Source organism: Pezoporus occidentalis, unplaced genomic scaffold (assembly GCF_034315485.1).
Source record: "Pezoporus occidentalis ecotype Australia unplaced genomic scaffold, CSIRO_AGI_Poc_V1 ctg37, whole genome shotgun sequence".
Lineage (NCBI taxonomy): Eukaryota > Metazoa > Chordata > Aves > Psittaciformes > Psittacidae > Pezoporus > Pezoporus occidentalis.
The window spans coordinates 5099438-5117871 of record NW_026915691.1 but is presented as its reverse complement, the minus strand read 5'-3'; the positions used below and the strand labels follow the sequence as shown (position 1 = coordinate 5117871).

The window sequence follows — 18434 nt, the reverse complement described above, 5'->3', positions numbered from 1 at the left end:
TGCTGTAAGCATCATCTGTGATCTTAAGTGTGCCCCTCAATGATCCCGATGTTTTAGCTTAATCCCCATGTCTTTTTCCCCCTGCCAGTCTCCTGCTGAGCTCTGGGCATGCTTGAGGACATCCAGTGCTCCTTTCCAATGCAACTTCAGCTGCTCCAGTGCAGGTAACAAAGCCATCCAGAGAAGAGAACTCCAAAGAACTCTCCAAGAAGTTTCTTTAATGGTGCTGACAAATGTTTTACTCAGTGGAGGAGATCTCTTCCTGAGAGCTGCTGGCCCTTTATCCAAGGTGAGATCACTTTGATTCAGCTCCATTTAAGCACAGACGTACTAGAAAAATCTATGGTTTGGCAGCAGTAGGGCATCTAGTTTATTTTGCCTGTACTATGACACTTAGAATAGGACACCTGCGCAAAGCCTGACAAGTCTTTGAAGCGAGACTTACTGTACTGATGCCTTATCTGTGGTAGGTAGTATCTGCAAATGATCGATTAAGCCTACCTAGCTTTCAGACCATCCCAGGGTGATGTAACTGGCATTGTGCTTCTCTCTCCTAGACGTACTAAACGGATAGTAGAGGAAAATAAGCAATTCCACATGATGGTTTGGATCTGTCCATAAGCTGTCAAGGGAGCATGCAGTTCTTGCATCCCAGTGGGACAAACCTGAGCCTTGGGTAAGTATTTGCAGTGACTTTTTGGTGCTAGTGGGCCTCTTAAGATAAATGAATAAAGAAACAGTGCTCTATTCCCATCTTTGCCTTGCAAAAACATAAGGGAAAAACTCTTACACCCTTTGTTAGGACGTCAGTGCCAGAGGAAAGACACCAGCAGTTATTCCATTCAAATGTCCAGTTTTTCTTTCTGATTGTTTCACTGGGTTCCTTTTTTTCCCCTCCCCTCTTCAGCTGGTTGAGCAATGGCCTTTTCCTATGAAACAAATTTTCAGCTTCACAATGGTCCTGACTTCTCATTGTTTGAAAGGCGAGAGGGTCACTCAAAGTAAACTCTCTTGGGCTAGATGGTGTTTTCCACATGGAGATGTTGGAGGGCCACTCTGTGCTGTCAGCCCAGAAAGGCCAGAAGATGCCTTCAGACTCCCCAGGTGCCTCTGTGTTTGTTTTCTGATGTTATTGCACATACAATATCATTAATATTATGTCCAAAGCCTGTCTTTTTAAACAGAGTCAACACATCTAACCTATTCGTCAGTCACAGGGAAAAAGGAAAGGATGAAGTCAACACTGTAAGGAATTAACCCTTTACATTGCCCAGGGAAGAAATAAAAGATATTACCTCCTTAAATTGCAAAGAGGACTTTATTGTTTTCTCTCACAAACTAGTGGAAATAATTCCTCTCACTTTTGCGCTCAGATGTGGAATGCAACACCTTGTGTCCTGCAGAAATCAGGGAAGACTGGTGACTTACAAGACATCATTCTCTTTCCGTGGTATATGCCACTGAAGGGCAGGAAATTTGCCTCCAACCCACCTTTTTCTTTTTTTTTAATCTCTCTTTTCCTGTGGGCTGCCTCAGGTACTGGCTAGGCTTGGCATGTAGACACAATTAGAAATATAGGCGAGACTGCATGGAGCAAAGTGTCCAAGTGCTGAGTGAGTGCCCAATGGGCTGTAGCAAAATGCACAACCAAGTCAAAGAAAAATGGAAAATGTTTCATAAAATTCATCTTTGCATCCCTTTTTCCTCTCTTGATATATGGCCCCTTATTCACAGCTGCCCGGGCCCTGGCCCACGTATAAATATGTCAGTGCAGCAATGAGTCGGAACACGGTCACAGAAATGCCGGCGGCTGTTCCCAGATAAAACGCTGAGCTGGAGCCGAGGCGTTTATTGTAAATAAAGATCAAGGCAAAGCAGCAACATTTCTGTTCAGCTCAAGCCTGCCAAGATTGCTAGTCCAGCTCCTTTCAAGACTACCATATGTCCACATGGATTTCCCCTTCCAGAAAGTGACACGTTACCCTTCTGACAGCTCTGTAGCCAGTGCAAGTTCCTCGATATTTTGCATGTGGTGCTTTACAATAACTTTGAAACACTGGTGGCAGATGAGGCAGTGGGAGCATGTGTGGGCATGGAGGGGAGTGGTAGACTTCCAACTGTTCATCTCTAATGCTGCTGTACCTTAACAGTAACTTTGCAGGGCCCAAGACACATTAATGCTTTTTTGGGTTCTGCTCAGTAGAGGGCACTGGATCCTATAAATAGGAATTGATACAGTGAAGCACAAAGGGCCTGATAGCTTTAGCAGATGAGCTAATTTTTTTTCCTTCTGGATACTGGTGGTGTGTAAGAGAAGTATGTGGCTCTGTCTGCTGCATGCCTATTGACCAAGGGACAACCACCACATGTGTTAGCAGGTGATATAAACTTGTCTTTTACATATATATATATATATATATATTTTAATGAAAGTGGTAGCTACAAAAATCAGTTATCTGGAAATCAGGTTGGCCAACATACTAGCCATCTGGCATCCTTCTGAACAGCAACACCAGCTGACACAACTTGGGGGAGATACAAGAACCTACAAACTAGAGCCTGAACAGCCAGGCTGGGATGGAAACTGGTTAAAATGTGCAGGCTTGACTGCAGTCCACAGGGGAACTATAGGAGTGGTCTGAGGGGAGCTGGTTGAATTGGGGTGTTTAAGCCTTCTTTGTAGCTCTTGATCCAAAATTCCTAAATTTTCACTACAAAGTTTTAATTTTTTTTCCCAGTTAGTTCATCTTGGTCTCAGCAACAGCCACAGACAATGGACTGTCAGTCTGCTCCACTCTCCCTATTTCATCACTGAGTTCCCTTTGCTATGTGCTGTAGTTTGTGTTTTCCCCACTGATGGTTGAGATGAGCTGTAAACCAAAGGGACTAACAAAAAATTGTGAGGAATCTAGTTTTTTTTCAGATGATTTTTCTAAAGTTCAGATGGCTCTTATGCATGTATGTTGTAACATCATTCTTTTAATAATGGAAGTTTTAGTGCTAATAAGTAACATTAAAAAAACTTTCTAAGCCTTCATCTGGCACAATATGTTGAAGATTTGGCACAATTTACTCACATAATTCAAGAATAAACTGAAATTATTCATTCTCCACACCAGTAGATGCTGACCTTGAGCTTGACCTAGGATGCTTCACTTTATATGACAGCGACAAATAGAAGAAAATTGAATGCTACCATATTATATGCTTTAGCTCTGCTGAAGAAAACTGCAAGGTGATGTTTTCCAAAAAGCAGCCAGTTAGTTATTGAGAGTTTTATACTTCTATAGCAACACATCTCACCACACCCTAGCAATTGCCAGGCCCAACCTAGAGGATAAATGTGCTGGAAAACGTGGCAGTAGCTTCCAGCATTTGCTGATTTCTGAGCTTAGGGAGTCAGGCATGCCTGCCTTGCATAGCAGCAAAATAAGTTTCAGAGCTTGGAGAGAGGAACTGCTTTTCTTTCACACACCCTCTCCCTCACAAGTCTGAGCTCCTGCCTTTGCCTTGGCAATATAACATACGGTTTGAGAGCTGCCCATGCGCCACAGGTGGCTGGCCCTTGACATGTAGTGCCATGCCACTGTTCCCATTTAAATCAGATAGAAGCCATGATTACTAAGGGTTGTGGGTTTGGTTCTTTTATTAATAAATAGGTCAGCAGGCCCTAACAGTTGGCAGCCATCTCCAATCTGGGAGCTGTGTGATGAAAGGCTATATTATGGCAGGCTCCAGTGTATCTTTTTATCTGTCCTACTTGGTACAGCATGTTCCAGGTGGAGACTGGTAGGATGCTAGTGCTAAATCCTGCCCTACTGCCATTCCCTAGTGACAACAGCAGTATCCTGGCTCTTCATCCCATGTTCAGATCCCAGCTCCCTTTGACTGCTCTGAAAACTACTGCTGCCATCACAGTTCTTTGATATGTGGAAACTTGCTGACTTGGGCACATTATTCTGGGAAGGGAGATCAATCCCTTTTAAGTTCTTTGCAAACAAATGTGCTCTTGACATGGTCCCTATAGTCTGTAGTAGGCTAAACCAGCTCTGCATTTTGTAACCATCTTCCACTGCAGAAGCCTGATACTGTACCTTCATTTCTGGTACTATAAATCATTATTCCCTAACATCACTCAGGAGAGAAGTAGGTAGGTAATAAACATGGCCATAAGTTGGTTCAGTAGCAATTTCCCTTTGCAGTTTTAAAGTGTGATTTTTTTAAATAGATTTAACAGATCCTTGGCAGGTTAATGGGGACAGGAGACTTCTGCTTTATCCCCTGGAGCCCTGACAATTTGAGATGTTGCCTGGCTCAGCTCCTAGATGTGAGAGGAAGGAATAACTTGCACATCTCCTGAGTGATTTCCTGATGTTCACTGGTGGAGAATAGACATGATTCACTCCAGAAGGTACGTCTGAGTGCTCCCAGGGATCTTTCTGCTAAGCAAGGTTGGTAGCATCAGCTCCCACAAAGCTCCCCTGAAGAGAAGCTGGTGTCAGCCTCAGCTAACTCTCAGATGCCTGACACCAAAGTGTGTAGAGTTTTGTTAGAAGCTGACTGAAAATGTGGTGCTGTTATTATCTGACACTGGCTGAAACAAAAGCCAAATGTTGATGAATGTCTGATCCTAAAAGTAAACAGTTTGATTTTTTTTTTTAGTTCTTTGCAAGTCAGGGGCCCTCTAGGGTTTTATCTGATTTTGGCAATCTCCTGCACATTTTGGGGCCTGGAGCATGGTTTTAATTGTTACATCACAAAAGTTGCCAAATAACGTTGAATGCTCCTTAAAAACTCTCTCAATTTTATGGAACTTCTCAACAGCTTGACTAATACAATAATTACTGGAACTCGGCTATGTTGCCTAGTGGCAAATGGAATTTTTTCATAATGATCCTGTCTGTCGTTAATAGCAGGATTTGTTCTTTCTCTCAGCGGGAGAGAGGCCAGAAAGCCATGGTATCTGTCTTTCTTAATGACAGCCAACAGCAAACGGGTAAAATAATCAATTATATCTACAGATAGGTAGATAAAGTATAATTTATCATGTCAAAAACAAAAATGTTTTTAATTGGGCTGTTAATCATTTTGTAATTTTAACTAAAGAGATGGGGGCTCCACTTTGTGCTCAGACATCACCAGTATTTCATACAGTATTAGCTGATCTTATTATAGCTTTAATAATAGTATTTATTACTAACTGCCAAAATATATAATGTGATTTCTGTTTTCATTAGCTGAAGCCTTTGCAGTGATCCTTCTAGAAAGATCCAGAAAAAAAAAGGGAGGGTGAAGGGTGTTCAGGTGACTAATCAACTGTTCAGATTTTCTAGCATATGCTGATCTTTCTGTTTGATTAGGAGTACTAGTTTACAGTACATGTTACTGAAATGATTTTTAACAGCAAAGCACATAAGCAGATTAGTATAACACAGCAAAGATTGGAAGTTGGGAGTTTTGATTTCTAGCCACACCTGTGTTGTTTTGTGGGAAGCTGGGCATTTAATCCCTACTAACTTGTTCTCCCTGTCTGTAATGTAGGTATTAGATAGCTACCTCATCAGGCGGCTGTAGAGTGTGTAAGTGTTGTAAGATTCCTGAATATTTGTGATAAAGATGGCAAACATCTGGATGGATGGCTGCAATAGCAGCCTCTCTGACAGCTAGCTCTTTCAGGAAAAAAAAAAAATGGAAGTTTATGGCTGCACCTAAATCCTCCCCATATTATAACTGAAAATGTCGGCTTCATTTCAGGATCAGTGAGGATTCATCTAGCAGTAAAATCTCACAGCACTGGGGTACTTTAGCTGTCTGTTCTTTTGCTATTACTCGTATCAATGCCATGAGCACATACCCTGTGTGTGACCAGATCTCTTTTTACTTAAAAATTCTACATTAAAAAAAAGTCAGACATGCCAGAAAAAGAGATGTTGTGATTCTTGAGCACCCCTTTGCTTCAGATACACTGGAATTATGTCCCTGCCCCTTTGCAGAAGCAAATTAATCTTCATTCCATTTAACTTGGTTTCCTTCTGGAAAGTGCTACCTACCTTTAATCAATAGCCAGCCTCTAGAGTACCTGTCTGGGAGAAGAACATGCACTTAACATTGTTTGGCAAGGGCAGATTTCACTTTCACTGATTCTGGCTATGGGTTTAATTTTATGTCCGTAGCATGTCCTGGTGATGCATGTTACAGAGAGGGGCAGGACTGACCTCCCTGTAACTGGATCCTTCCCAGGAGTGGGGGAAATGTAGTGGTTTGAGTGGGTTTTTTACAGGTCTAATGGCAGGATTGAGGCTGTATTCATACTGGGAAACAGGGAGGAGAGGCTCTGGGGCTGGCTTGCCCAAGCATAAATAAATTGAAGGTGCACGAACATTCAAAATATTCCCAGAGAGTCACATTGCACAACTTAATGGGCCTGTGTGCCTTCACCTGTGCCAATTTTATGTGACTCTTAACTCTGGCGCTAAATAAAAACGAGACTTGCTCTAATGACATCAACAGCCTGCAGTGAAGAAAATACGCTGATACTTTGATACAGATCCCCTTTTAAGAAGGACACAGTAGACAGCCAAGGCTTTTTTTCCCATCTGTTAGGTGAATGTTACAATTCCCTGCTCAGAAGAGTGCTCTGAGCAACACTCCTCTGCTTTCAACATGGCACTAAATGATTTTTAGTAAGAATATGGTTATCTGCCGCCCCTGGTTTTGCCACCTTGACTTTACTCTCCTTCTCCATTACATGAAAGGTTGGAAAAGTGGGACAGGAGTTGGCTGGGGGAGGGGAGCAAATAGCATGGCGAGGGTGTTAAATGAACCAGCTGTTCTGTGTGAAGTATCTGCTTTCTAATTGCTTCTGTTGGAATTCAGGGGGGAAAGGCACTGGCTACACTTAATTAATAAGGCAGGACTCACATAAACTCCAGCTGTGAGCACAGGACTGGTCTTTAAAGCATAAGCTCAGGAGGTGGGGCAGAGAGTTTGATTTCCTTGCACTAAATCCTATCACATGCTGCTGGTGGTGTGTGTGTCCACTTAAGCCTTTTGGTTGGTCTGTCTGAACCAGACATGAGGTATCTGTTGCTGTCCACGTGCTCTACCCCAAGATAAATGACCTGTCCTGAGAAATCAAAGGTGTGAGGCTGTGTTTCAAGATAGGGTGAAACCGCTGTGTTTTCACTTGAGTTTGGAATCCCTAAAAAGTGGGGATATTTGGATCAAAGGGTTTTGTTAGGACTTAACAGAAGCATGGGCTTTTGCAGCTGGACCCAGATATAATTTTGCCCCTTGGTCCTCTTTTCTGCCTTGTTCCAGAGGGTTTACATTTGGCATCCTGTCAGCATCTCCCTTTCATCTGAGCTCTGCCTCAAGAGCTTTGCTGCAAGGGTAGCACTGGTGGAGTGGTTGTGCAGCTGATGCCTCCAGACCATGTCCAAAGGCCATTTTCCAATGATCCTTTTGATGAGAACAATGAGATTTTTTTTGAGGACTTAAAAAATTCTTAGGAATTTCCCTGAGTTATAGACAGTGCCCGCTAGAACCTACATGAAAATGTGAATGCCAGTGTTTCCCTGCATGGTCCTGCTTCAGGTCTCGCTGCCACAGGATGCCCCTGATCACCAGTGCAAGGCCTCCCCATTCAGAGCACAGCAGTACTGGGGGCTGTGCTGAGACCAAAGTCATCTTCCACTTCCCATGGGATGGCATCTCTGGATTTCAAAGCCGCTTGTTTAAGTGTGTTATGCTAGGAAACAGTGGAATCAGAAAAAAAAAAAAAAAAAAGGTGGCTGGGATGTTCCCATGTAGTTAAAACTGGTTTTCCTCACTAGCTGTGGAGGGAAATGAGCTTCCTGCTTAAGGTGAGGTGTCATTTGCTGGATGGAAACCTTTGTGTCCCAGCTGGCCTGCTCCTTTTGGTGCCACTGCTCAGGGCAGGTCTCTTCCAGTGTGACCGGTCTCTCTCCCAGGCCCTCTCCTTTCCTGGCACCATGCTCCTGCCTTGCGTCAGTCCTGACACTCCTCAGATGAGTGCTAGGGTCAGCACAAGGGAGGGGACATGGCCATATAGCTGCAAATAGGTTGGGAAAGGAGGACTGCTCATTTTGGCACAGTGCGCCCAGCTGTTTGTTCTCACTGCACCCTTCCTCCCCAGGATGGAGCTGATCAAGTCTCTGACTTTTCATGTCTCCTTTCCCCTCTTGCTGCTTGGCATCACCCACCACCTTCCATGAGCTCTGAAAACGCAAGAACCCGTCAGATTTCTGGTCAGAGCCCTTTGTTGTTTTGAAAGGTGAAATAATCCAAGGCTTAAGTATCCAGGAGGATTTTTGTGTTTCAATGCTCCTGATTTCAGTGACAGCTAGGCCTGATGTGGCACTAAACACACAGATACATCAATAGCCCCAGTCTCTTGAGGTTGTTGCGTGGAGCTGGACTTCCCACCCAGCGAGAAAAACAATTCTCGGGTGTTACAGCATGTTGCCAAGCAAGCAAGGTGGGGCCTCACTTTGCAGAGCTCTATAAACAGCAGTTCTTTGTCTCCTCCATTTCTTTTCACCCTGAACGTGTTGCTATTTTCAAAGGTTGATTTCAAAGTGCTGATTCACAGCCACCAGCCGTATTGTTTTAGGTGAGGAGATTAGGGCTGAGAATGTTGTGGTTTTGTCGTGAAAAGACTTCATTGGGAATAGCAGCATATTTGACATGAGACTGTTATTTATGCTCAAAGAACCATCTCGTTTAAGCATGAGAAGTCTTTTTTTTTCTTCTTTTCAAGTATAGATCAATCATGTATGAAGACAAACTCCCACTCAGCCTCCCTTTGCCCCTAATACTTCTATTTAATTCTTTTGTTCATTATTTTATGATTTTGTCCTTGACTGGAACATTTCTCTCTTGTTCTTCCTTACATGCACCACTGAAGAAGAAAAGAACTTATATTTAAAGCTCAAGCCTTGTGTATCTCTTATGCCATAAATAATGTTTTATACAGATTCTAAGATTATTAAATCCTTCTAGTTACCCTCCCTCTTATTTTTACAGCTCATTTGATTAGAGGGAACATACTCTTTTGAAACTTAACTATTTCTGTTTCACTTTTGCAAGCACACATGAGAAGATAGGATCTGGCTGTATGCAAGGCTGATCAGAAGACTTGCCATAGGAATGCAAGCTTGCCTGCAAGATTGTTGGCATGTGAAAAAAACTCCAGAGGAAGCCCTGGAATTCTGAGATGTAGCTGACTTTCTAAATACAGGCAAGTCTACAGCTAGAATTGAAATTTATCTGGGGAGAGGAATGCATCCAAAATATATTTTTGGGGGGGGGAGGGGTAGGGGTGGTGAGCTGGCAGGCACATAATCAGTGAAGGGAAAGCTTTGGTATAGGGATAATAGCTGTGCTCAGGTAGTAACTGATTTTGGACAGCAGTAGGAACTAAGCCATTGAGCTCTGTGCATTGCCTCCCCATAACTACGTATCTGGCTTATTTTGATACCAAGGCCAAGCTTCTGAAGTTCAACTTTTCCCTACAAATGCAGCCAAACCAGTTGCCACAGCTTGCAGAGATCCTGAGACTACAGCACAGAGCTGCTCTTCACTCTGCTTGATTAAATCTGCTCAGCTCAGACAGTACGTACCTTAGGGTTAGTCAGGCCTTGCCAGTATTACAAACCATGGAGCTGAGCAGGGAGAGGAAAAATACCTCTGCTAGAGACAAGGCTAGTGAAGTGCTGAAAAGGCTTACAGCAGACAGCCTACACAACAAAACTATCTCCTTCAATTAGTCCATGTTCATCCATGAGGCAAATGTGTCCGCCTTCTGGGCCAGACAGGGTGATGTTTTATTAATAGGCATAAATCTATTGTGCTTTTCTCCTCGTGACCTAGTGTATTCTGTCAGGGCAATGCATACCCCAGAGAAGGGAGTAGAATTTATGGGTACAATAAAACAATAGAGCTTCAGTGATATCAGCTGTTTGACGAACTTTAATATACATTTGCTATAAAACAGGCAGCAATTACCAGAATGTGATACCCAAATAAAAATCCATGATCCATTTGTGCGACAGATCTTCAATTTACTCACATTCATGTGAAAGAGACACATAAAAATGATACCCATGCTTAAAAACACTTAGAAGCAGTCTTTAAGACCCCACAGTTGCAAGTGATACTGCAGTACTTAGCTAATACTCATGTTTCGATGGCTTTGCCTTCATGATTCTTCCAGTGGTTCCTTTATGTTTTCTGGTATTTTGCCAAACACCTGTGAATCAGTGCACAACAAATATTCCTGCCATTTAATTTAGCCTTGCACAGAAAGGCTATATTAGGCCTGATGCAGACCTAATCCCAAACCTCTAAAGAGGTTTAAGGCACTCTTGTTTCACCTAATCCTGAAACCTAAACCAGAATCATTGAAAACCTCCATAACACCACAGGAATGGGCAAATAAAGGGTTTCCACTATGAAATTATTAGAAGGACACAGTGTATCTTTTGGATTTGAGAGCTAAGTTTTTACCTAAGGAGCTTGGACTGTCCACAATAAAAGTGTTTATTTTGAAGACAGGAGGTTGAAAGGTTTATTTGACTACAGAGCTGGTTTTACCCCTCCCACTCAAAAAACGAAGGGTGATCCCCTAGAAGAGTGAAAAATGGGGAAGGGGATGAACAAGTAATAAGGCAGGGGTAGCCCAGCAAAGCAGCTAAAGAAAACGAAGCACAGGTTTCTGTTTAAGCCTCAGTCATGGCCCACTCTGAGAAAAAGCAAGAGCATAGCCCTTGGTGCACAACTGGGCTCCTGGTTGCTTAAGTTCCTCACAGCAAACATGTAAGGAAAGAGTTATTTGTGATATATTTGCTGCTGTTCAAAATGGAGAATGTGCTCTCTTGAGATCTCTTACTGATGGGAGATAACACGTAAAAATGTGCACTGTACTGGAACTTTCAATTTCAAATTGCATCCAACTGTAATAAATTTGATCTTGCATTAATTCATGTTAAATTAATTGGACTTTGTCATTTCTGAATTCTGGTAACCACCTTATCTTGCCATATAACTTTGTGTCGTGAAAGGGGTATTTAAATTTCAAGGCAACTCTAGGGAATATTAATTGTACCATAGTTTAATAAACATTTAGCTCCTAACAAATTAAAGACCTGGAAGTATACTGCACATGTGGTTTCATTATGCATAGCATTTTATAGCAATGATCTGCTGCTCTAAATCCCTTAAATTATTTTAGCAAAACATGTAGGGAAATACAGGCCTCTATTTGTGCATTATACAATACTGAAGGTATTTATCTGTGCTTAGGACATTCCTGATAATGAGCCTCCACAGTGTACTGAGTTTTCATATCCACTGAATGCCATTTAAGAGCCTTTTAGAGCAAGGATTTAAGAATCACAATTCCTACTGATGAGAGGTTTGACATAATTTGCATGGAAAAGCAAACCCCAGATTTACTTTCACAGTCTCACAAATAGAAATGGAACAGAATAGCACTTCTTTAACAGTATTGTGGTACTCTAGGTGTAATTTACCTTGAAAGACTCTGGCTCCATAGGCAAAAATGGTAGAAAAACCAAAAAGCATTGGTTCTATGAGGTACCAATCTTTCCAGCTGGAATTATAGCAGTATAGCCTTCTGAGAAGCTACATAAATGACAAAGCTTTTATCTCCTAGGCAGGTGACACAAGCAAAACATAGTTTATTTGCTTTCCTTAAGCAAGGCTTGGTGTAGCTAGAGAGCAACAGGGGGCTCTTAAGAGGGGAAAACTACACCTTTCTGCAGTGCTGTCACGTGTACATGCCTGCACTGAGCTTGCCCTCACCTGTCTGAGAAGGGTGGATGGGTATGTCAGCAGGGTACAATTCCCATCCATGTAGCAGCATTTTTATTCTAGTAGCAACAATACATACTGGGTGATTTAGTGCAGTTATGATACCTAACCACTAACTGCCATTTGGACCCATGTCAGGAGACAACTTTCTTATCCAAAGCAGCTCTCCTGCAGGATAGCATCTGGAAAACTAAGTGTTGCTTTGCCACACTGATAAATTCAGGTGTGTTTATCCCAGAACGAGTCCAGATTGGCTCTGGCTATCAGAGGAGGCAAATGAACTCAGGAGCGCGGTAACCCTGGGCTCAGCAGTGTAAGAGAGCCTAAAACAGCCGAAGCACAGCACAGCCCCGGCCAAGGCCTTCCCGGGTGGTCCGGGCACTCCTCACGGTGCCGCAGCTCTCCGCTCCTTACACCCTGTTCTCGTGTCTGCCCGTGCAGAGCAGCGACACGTGTCCAGCTCTTCACTCCCGGTGAAAACCACGTGCCCCCGGTTACGAAGCGTGAAGCCCCAGGGTCCGTAGAGGAGCTGCTGCCCGGCCGCTACCGGCACCACCGGCCTCCCCTGCAGGCCACATGCTCCGCGCTTACCCGGGCAGCGCATGCGCGCTTCCCCGTGACGCCAGGAGCTGCCTCTTGGCATCACGCCGGTGCTCGGCGCTCCTCTGTGCGTGCCTGGCTCCCGCTTAGGTACGGCGGAGGATCGCCGATTCATCGCTGTCACGCTTCCTCCCCCGCCAGGCGGAGCGGCGCTCGGTGAGAGAGGCGGGGGGAGAGGGTCGGGGGGGGGGCCCGCACAGCCCAGCCGACACGGGGGGCTCGGGCTCGGCCGATGAGGAGCCGCGAGCAAGGCCCGCAGGTGGTGGCCGCTCTGCCGGGAGCCCGCCCCTGTCACCGGCGCTGCACTGCGCTGCGGGGAAGGGGGGGAGAGACGGGACCGGAGGGGGTTATGTGCGCGTGCGCGGTGGCGTCGCCGTGGCAACGGCGGAGCGGCAGCGCTGGGCATCGGCCTGCCGCGTGCGGGGCGCGCGCCGTGGTAGACCGTTACCGCCTCGCGCCTCCTCACACAGGCGGCAGCGGCCGCGCTTGGTACCGCTGCGCCGTCACCGGCACCGACCGGGCAGGTGGAGCGAGTGCCGGGCAGAGCGGCGTGGCCCGAGACGGGAGGAATGCTTGAGGGAGGTGCAGCGTCGGCGGCTAACGTGAGGCCTCTGCTAGGGAGAAGTAACGTTTTGGTTCAAGTCTGCGCCTATTTTATTGTGGTTGAGCCACTCTGAAGGGGTTTGCCTGGAGAGGCGCCATGAAAGGTCTCCTGTGGCAGCTGTAGCGCTAATGCCTGGTGCTTTGAGTTCGGAATACACCCCATCAAATGTTTAATATCAGTGAGCCATAAATACCAAACCTAGTTGTAATGGAGCTCGCAATTCTAATGTATTGAATTTTACAACTCTTCCATAATCCGGTGCTTTTCTTTTATGACCAACAGAAATGAGTGTTTTCAAGGTATTTAAAAGTAACCGATAGTGAGCAAGCTTACGCAAACACTGCTTGAGCAGATCGAGGGGAGGCAAAGAACCGCATCTGCTGAACGTTGAACCCGGTTCTGCCCATGCAAAGCACGGCCTCAGCTGGCTTGTTGCTTCTCTGTGCCTCCCGCCGCCATCTGCAAAGTTGTAGTGGGAGTCCTCAGGAAGGCTTTAAAGTGCTTGCATACCTCTCTGTTGAAAGCATTTAAAAAAGTAAAACATGCGTATTGTTAATAATACATATAGTAATATGAAAAACAATACTGTATTTATCATCTGGATAGAGCTCTGATCAACCTGGTCTAGTCTCATAGCTGACCCTGCTTTGAGCTGGATATTGACCTGCGGACCTCCCGAGGTCCCCTCCATCCAGAGTGATTCTGTGACTGCATAATTAATACACCATAATTTCATAATGCAAACTTCAGATATAGCTTACAGCAGTCTACAAAACTAGTCTCATTTCAACAGATGACTCCAATCCCTAGAGTTTTACTTTTGATTAAGAAAATGAAGGAAATATTGGTTTAATGGATTTTGCATAGATTGATTCATTGATGGGGAAAGAAAAAGATCAAGACCGCTCATCTATCTTCACGCAGTACACACCCGGATGTGCTGCTCCTCATTCACGAGCGGCAGCGCTGGTGTTTTCAGGGAGTGGGGTTTTGTTTTTGCTCCCTCTACTGGCGTTCTGATCCTGCAGCGAAGTATTGCACAGTTACCGAGTATGTGAGACATAGTCCGTGGTACAGATGTTTTCTACATGGGCACTTTGTTTGCTATGTAGCATTTTATAGATGTAGCCGGTGTTCTGAATGTAATCTTGCAGTGTTTGGATGACATCTGCATACTGATATCTGACGTTTGTATTCTTTCACTATTCTCAGTAGTACTGGTTGGTTGAGATGAAGAAAATGCCTTATACAGCTCCTTTATATTTCAGTTTACAGTATAAAATAATCTAATGGCTAGATTCAGTAGCTTCATTTTGAAATGAACAAGGTATGAAAACATGCACAGTGTGTGCTCTGGAAAAAACAGAGAACATGAGAGCTGGAAATCCATGTTTAGATTTTACTCTTTCTCTGGGAGCTGTTTTGAAGAGCACTTCTCCATGCTTTCAGCGCACTCTCTTTGTGACCTGTCATTCTTCCAAAGCTCCTTCCACCAACCCCCAGTTTTAGTAGCGTTTCTGTGAGGCTTCTAGGGAGGGCTTCATGACCAGGAAGCATTTCACTGACAATTTGTCCTGTCTGCATAAGTTATATGGAGTACAAAGGACATTTTATTTATTTTTAACAAAATTACTACATTTGAAAGAAACTACTGGAATAACGTCTTGTTTTTTAATGATTCCCAGTAACATCTTTATTGATTTACAGGTAAACTAGTTTTTTCTTGTTATAGGAATATCCTGTGATCATGAAATCTAATTCTGTTTGTTCTGGCTTGGATGTATCTTTATCAGTTATAAAGATTCTGCAGATGGAAATTATTCTGGTGCATGCACAGGAATAGATGCCAGTTTCTAATATCAGATAGTCTGGGTTTGGTTAATTGGTCTACAGACTTATTTTACAATATTAGAATTACGGTATGAGAATTGTAACATATTAGGCAGCGGATCTATTGACTGAGTACGTTACGCCTTTGCTGATACCATTAACCACTTTAGAATGTCGTGAGTTTCTTTTTGCAAAGAAAGGCAAACTCCTGACCTGTACGTGTTCTTACATTCTAAATAGACAAGTCTTTTGGCTATCATGTAATACATTGGACTATATTATATGTTATGTTTGCGTACCTTTTGGTTTTGAGTGCTATTTCTCTGCAAGCTCAGCCATAACAATGTACTACTTCATTGGAACAGTTAGAACTGTAAACCAGTTGTTGCTAATTAGTTTATATGGGAGATTCAATGCTGAATATTCTGTTTTGTCAAAATCGCATTCTATGAAGCACTGTCTTCATTGTGGAAAATTACTACTTGGACTACTCTTCTATAATAAATTGTTTTGTTGTAGCTACATTGGATTATAGATCTGATTTTAGTCAGTAAGATTTCTGGGATTGTGAAGACAGATTTAGTAATGATTAAGATAAAAGGAACTTTCCTTTTTGGACACCTCTTATGAGTTATAGTGCTGATACGTTACTTTTGCATAGACTTCAAATATATTTGGTAGTACAAATGAAGGTTTCAAATCAGTAATAACTTGAAAAATAACTTAGCTACTGGTTTGGTTTTGGCTTTTGGTGGGTTTTTTGAGGAGGGGTGTTTGTGTTCGGGAGTTTTTTGTTTGTTGGTTGGTTTTGGTGTGTTTTTTTTTTGTTTTGTTTTCCCAAATTCTGCTCTCTGTGGAGCAGTAAAAGTGATCACAAAACAATGAGAAAGAAATAAATCTACAGAAAAACCTGCACAATTTTTGCCCAAGCAACCCAGCTTCCGTTTGAGGTCTGTACTGGCACAGTTGTACAATGAAAAGTAGATTTTTTTTTCTGTTCATAAGCAATAAAAATGATTTCACAACTGTAATGAATGTACTTCCTATGGTACATTTTAGTTATATGCAGGTAATGGTGGCATAGCTCATCATTCCAAAATTGTTTCAGTAGCATTTATGGCTTGGTGTAAATGCTCGTATGTCATAGGATTATTTGAAAGAACTGGAACTTTGTGACATGTCAGGTTTGCCATGTTGAGAAAAGTGGCTTATTAAACAATAGGTGGTAGTTATCAAGAGAGATTGTAGTGTATGTTTGGGCTAGAAATATCAGATTGTAAATCAACAGATTTACTTTAAAAAACAGGTATTACTGGATGTCATTTTAAAAGGCATATATTAACCTTAAAGGTTTCCAGACCACTAAACTGGAGAATCCAGGCTATGTCATGATTCGGAAGCATTTAAAATATGAATCAGTCTCTTCTGCATCTCAAAAGTGAAAGTTATAGGGAAACCACCTTTTCTATAAATGGCTTTACTAGCACAGTTCTTTAGAATTGTAACATCATACTGTAAGCAAATTAGGAGTCTTAAGAGCAAAAATTCTTCTAGTCAGCAAATTTTCTCTTTCATGATTTATTTTTAAAAGTCAGAAGGTGACCATTACAGTCAAAAAATAGTGATTTGTACAGGAAAACCTTCCCAGATGAGATGCAACCCTGTCCTAAACCTCTGTGTTTGCAGGCTGAGTTTCCCAGAGCTGCTGGGCGACTTGTTTATAACGTAAAGCGAGGCAAGAACTATTTGGACAGAAACCTAGACTAATGCTTTGGTTTGGTTGGTTTGTTTTGGGGTTTGGTTTTTTTCTTTTTTAATTATTCAATGGTTTTTCAGTAGATGCTAAATTTCTTTGATTTAAGGGAGGGAAGGAAGGATTCTGCCTTAAAACGTGCCGGATAGGAATCTTAGGACAGACTTTTTGCACTCAGACAGCTGGAGCAGCTGTAGATTCCCCACTGAAATGAAAATGCTACAATTCAAGATTTAGAAAGGCAAAAAGTGTGACCAGAGCATTAAATAGAAGGGTCATATGATACCAAAATTAAGCTCTGTGTTTATTATAAAGAAAATCCTAGTTGTAGAAGGGAAAAAAATGAACTTGTTCCACCACTTTTTTCCTCAGGAGAAAACACCGAATATATCCTAGGTAATAAATCTGGTTTATGGCTCACATGAGAAAGGGTGGAGGAACTCCTATTATTTTCTTCCCAGAAATTGAAATACACATGAGCTAACATGGGAGACACTGGGATTTTCATCCAACAAATGCACAGCTGGCTTCTGCTTTTGTTATTTTTTTAAGTCTAATAATTTTTCATTTGATTAGCTGGTGGCTGACAAAACTATCACTTGCTTAGTGCTTTGTATATTTAGTAGAGTAGATGTGATGTGAAAAAGATATTGTGATACGTACCCAGAAGCATACCCCAACTTTTTCAGTTGATGAGAAATTTCTACATGCCTTTCCTTAAAATGCAAGTTTCTGTCATCAGGATTTGAGTTTGAATATCAGGAAAGTAACTTCTTGAGAACTAGAAACAGGAGAATTGTGTGAGCATTTGAGGATTTGGGGTTTTTAATTCACGTTGTAGAACTGCACGATGCTCTACACATATAAATAAATTGCCAGGAATAAGTTGACAGTGCCAGTATTGCCATGAGAAAGTGAGGAGACTATCTGGGGAAAAAGTCCTAGTTAGTGCTAGGAGGTGTCAGAAGTAGACCTGCAAACAAGATATATCAAAGATTTTGAGTGTACACAGGATGGATTGTGGAGAAGGCACATGAACACACTTAACGTGGTTTTTTTTTTTGTTTGGCGCTTTTTTTTCCCACAAAATAATGAGATAAAGTGAGCACAGCCATAAATGTGAGAGAACAGGAGCCATTTAGGAATGAGGTTGCTCAGAGCTATGTCTTTGCAGACCTCTGTAAAGATGTGGATTCTCAGTTCGAAATCAAGAGGAAGAAGGACCTATCACAAAACTGCTTTGTATGCCTTCTGCAGAATAAAGAAAATGTATTCAAGAACCCAATATCATGGTCTGTTTTGCATTGGCCATTAATACCAGGGGCAAAGCAGATTGATTTCTTCTGTGTTCACTCTCCTGGTGCGTAAAGTGCTGAGCTATGATGCTGCCTTTGTTATTCTGCACAAAGCAATGCTAATACCTTCATTAAGTCAGCAGCAGAGGAAGAAAAATACAGTTTTATCACACATCAGTAGGCCTCCATTGTCCAAGCATTTAGTGGGATTCTCATTGTTACTATCAAAAATTCCAAATTAACTTGCCGTGTTCTGGAGGCAGGAGAGAATGCAGGCTGCCTGCTTCCACTTGGATATCATGTGATGTCTTCTCTGGTTTTAATTTGTATTAATTTATAAATGTTAGGTGTTCTAAGCCATGTAAAAAATTTAAGTGAAATGACCTTGAAGCTACAGGTTCATTACAAAGCTAAACCTCTACCTAATTTCAGGTCAGTTTTATCTCCTTTTATACGGTGGCCAGCTGGGGAAGGAAGGATTTTGTAAAGACTTGTA

General features: G+C 42.6%; 2 protein-coding genes across 6 annotated transcripts in view; one reads left to right on the top strand and one right to left on the bottom strand.

Moving 5' to 3' along the window:
* Window positions 1-18434, bottom strand: part of COMT (catechol-O-methyltransferase) — a 363876-nt gene that overhangs the window by 68279 nt on the left and 277163 nt on the right. The gene's annotated exons all lie outside the window — the stretch shown is intronic.
* GNB1L (G protein subunit beta 1 like) overlaps window positions 1-18434 on the top strand; it is a 66682-nt gene that overhangs the window by 11598 nt on the left and 36650 nt on the right. Inside the window, exon 3 of one of the 5 annotated variants that reach the window (XM_062631481.1) lies at window positions 165-289. In XM_062631481.1, coding sequence (XP_062487465.1) covers window positions 221-289 — 69 coding nt within the window. In that variant the 5' untranslated portion in view covers window positions 165-220. Of the gene's footprint in view, window positions 1-88; window positions 290-12458; window positions 12613-12964; window positions 13098-18434 lie in introns of those variants that run through there. The other 4 variants (XM_062631480.1, XM_062631483.1, XM_062631482.1 and 1 more) reach the window with 4 other exon arrangements.